General features: G+C 39.3%; 1 protein-coding gene across 1 annotated transcript in view; it reads right to left on the reverse strand.

Annotated features, from left to right (window-relative positions):
- Positions 1–3,547, reverse strand: part of QRFPR (pyroglutamylated RFamide peptide receptor) — a 133,317-nt gene extending 129,770 nt beyond the window's left edge. The window contains exon 1 of the mRNA XM_007953267.2: positions 3,208–3,547. Coding sequence (XP_007951458.1) covers positions 3,208–3,547 — 340 coding nt within the window. The remainder of the gene's footprint in view (positions 1–3,207) is intronic.
- Between the last annotated feature and the right edge of the window lie 44 nt (positions 3,548–3,591).

Consider the following 3,591-nt stretch of genomic DNA (forward strand, 5'->3'; position numbering starts at 1 on the left):
GTCCTGCAGCATCATCACAATTGTTTCTATGTTTGAATCCATTGTTGCAGCCACTGTGTCAATCCATCTCATTGAAGGTCTTCCTCTTTTTCTCTGACCCTCTCCTCTATCAAACATCATGTCCTTCTCCAGGGACTGATCCTTCCTGATAATATGCTGAAAGTACATGAGGCAAACTCTTGCCATCCTCACTTCTAAGGAGCATCGTGGCTGTACTACTTCCAAGACAGATTTGTTCATTCTTCTAATAGTCCACAGTATGTTCAATAGTCTTCACCAACACCATAATTCAAAGACATCAACTCTTCTTCATTCTGCCTTATTCCTTGCCCAGCTCTTGCATGCATATGAAGACATTGAAAATACCATGTCTTGGCTCAGGTGCACCTTAGTCCTCAAAGAGACATCTTTGCTTTTATAACACCTTAAAGAAATCTTTCACATTTACCCCATGTAATATGTTGTTTTATTTCTTGATAGATACTTCCACAGCCATTGATTGTGGGTCCAAGTAAAAAGAAATCATTTACAATTTCAATATTTTCTCAGTTATATGTTAAAGGAGCTCTGGTGACATAGTGGTTAAGGTATTTGGCTCTCAACAAAAAGCCCGGTGGTTCAAACTCAGCAGCCACTCCACAGAAGAAATATGAGGTAGTTTGCTTCTGTAAAGATTTGGAAATCTAATGGGGATCACTATGAGTCAGAATTGACTCAATGGCAGTGAGGTTTTTTTTTTTTTTTTTTGGTTATCCTGATGTTACTTATTAGTCCAGTTGGAAGGATTTTTATTTTTTTTTTTATCTTGATGTGTATGATCCATACTGAAGCCTGCTGTCTCTAATCATCACCACTTAAGTGCTTCAAGTCCTCTTCACTTCAAGTCTACTTTGATTCCCAACATAAGATCCCATTTTGCTTAATTATGTTCATTTTTACAAATCAAGCTATAATTATCAGACAGTATGGATATGCATCACAAATCTACCTTTGCAGACATTTAGAAGTGAAAACTCCTCTGCTTTTCCTCAAAAAATAACTTATGTATGATAATCAAAACTTTCCCTATTAATTTTATGGAGTTCATTGCAATATGTAACTTTAAAATGCTCTAGTACAATTATTCCATCAGAGTGCATAAGAAAGTCTATAACCCATAAATTAATTTAAAACCATGGGTCACTTTCAAATCAATGCTTTTTATTCTAAAATTAAATGCTTTCTCAGAAATTCATAGACACATTGATTTATAGAACAGAACAGAGAGCTCAATATATACAATGAAACCATTAAACTTTTAAGTACTAACTGTTGGTCTGTCCTCTTCTGGAGCAAAGAAGAATGAAGAAAATCAAAGACTCACGGAAGAAGGTAGTCCAAAGGACTAATGGACCATCAGAACCTCAACCTGTATGACCCTGAGACCAGAATGACAAGATGGTGCCTGCCTATCAATGTCAACCACTTAGAAAGGGATCAATACTGGAGATGCTGTATGGAGTGGGAGAAAAATGTGGAACAAAACTCAAAATCATGAAAATGACCAGGCTTACTGGTCTGATAGAGATTAGTAGAAGCCCCAATACTATATAGCCTTCAGACCCATAATTGAACTCACTCCTGTGGCTTAACTCTTAGACAAATAATAGACAGGCCTATGAGCTGAACACCTACTCCAAGGAGGTGCACTCCTTAGAATAATCAACCATGGGAGATCAGAATGGCAGTATTTTCACAGGTACAAGGTAGAGAGGCAGGAATGACTAGGTAAGAAGGACACAGGGAAAGGGTAACCACAGAGAGAAAATGGAAGGTGAGCTGTTACACTGCAGGAAATATAACCACTGTCACAAAACAAAATGTGTATGAACTGTTGAATATGAAATGAATCTGCTTTGTATAATTTCACCCAAATCACAATAAAAAGTTAAAAAATAAAATAAACTTTTAGGTAAAAAGTAATATGAGAAAATCTTCAGTCCTAGGGTTTGGTGGAGAGTTGTTGGACTTGACACCAAAAGCAAAATCAATAAAAGAAACCAATTATAATTTCCTTCAAAATTAAAAGTATCGGTTTACCTCATAGATGATATGGGAAACAAAGGTTTTAGCATCCTGACTCTTCAGCAAACTCAGGGCAAGTAAATGGAAAAAAGTATTACCAGGGAAATAAAGTGAAAATCACATATTGGTGACAGTGGAATGAAAGAAACAGCCTCCAAGAGTTTAAAAGAAATTAACCTAGTGGTGGAAATGGCAGTGCTTGGAGGAATAACGATTCACTTCTTACACATTCTTTCTGTTTCCAGCCACTTTCCAAGAATTTTGATGTGGACATAAGAATATATTTATTCACCAATGAAAATATGGGTACTTCCTCCCCAAATGCACCATAAGCAATAGTGGGGATACAAGGCACTACTGTTTATGAAATTACAACAGATCACACTCTATTACTTCTCTTTGGAAAGGCTGGGTCATTTTGGGAAGTATTTTGTCTGTGGTTTTTCTTTTCCTTTTTCCTTCCAATCTTCACATACTGCTCCTAACTCAATGACTCAAAATAACTTCTCTATTTCCTCTCTCCTTCCATGGAAGGTGGTGGTGAATTTTTTCTCTCCTTCTTTATCAATTAAGAAGGGAAATGTTTTCTGCATGACTCTGCTAGTCCAATATTTAAAAATTAGATCTAATTCAAGATTTTTTTTCCATGAATGTATAATTATTACTTTCTTAAGTCCATAAATACATGCTTTTATGCACGAGAACATGTCTGGAAGCCACACAAGCAAATGGGGAATGAGGCTGGAGGTAGTGAGGAGATAAGATTTTAACTTTGAGATATTTTACTACTTCAATTATTTTTATCTTACCATTATGATTAAAACATAAAGAAATTTTAAAAAAGGTAAGTACTGAAAAGGAAACAAATGAATAGAGAATGGTGCTACTCCCAACCTCAGGGCCCTGAACCCTTCCTCCTTTCCCTGACCTGCAATTCTAGTCTGTAAAGAGGAAAGGCTGGATAGCAGCAGAAGCAGCCCAGCGGAAAAACTTTTATCTCTACGTGAGCGCAGGTAGGGAAGTTCTAAGAGCGGTCACCAGGTTCACTTGGCATACAAGGAAAAGTATAGAAGTCAGAGTCACGGAAGGGTCCCCTGGACAGCGAGGGCTAGGGGAAAAGGAGGGAGGGCAGGACTCGCTTACCTCCAAGCCAGTTGTCAGAGATGTTCTGGAGCATCGTGACTGGGATGCAGAAAAAAGTGATGAGTAGGTCGCTGAGCGCCAAGGAGCAGATGAAGATGTTGGTAACGGCGCGCATGACCTTGCTTCGGGTCACCACATAGACCACCAGCGCGTTACCAAAGAGTGCCAAGGCGAAGATGAGCACGCCAGTAAGCACGAAAGCCAGTTTGGCGCGCCCGGGCAGCTCAGGAGTGTAGACGAGCGGACGCAGCCCATACAAAGAGATGAACTGTTGCCGTGTCAGGTTGTGGTCACGCAGCAGCCGGGAAAACTGTTCTGGCGTGATGTTAAGCGACTGCATGCTTTGCTCGCTGCTGGCGCGCGGACACAGCTCGCTGCCACCTA

Source organism: Orycteropus afer, unplaced genomic scaffold (genome assembly GCF_000298275.1).
Source record: "Orycteropus afer afer isolate SDZICR_OR568_19922 unplaced genomic scaffold, OryAfe1.0 scaffold00382, whole genome shotgun sequence".
NCBI classification, from domain to species: Eukaryota; Metazoa; Chordata; class Mammalia; order Tubulidentata; family Orycteropodidae; genus Orycteropus; species Orycteropus afer.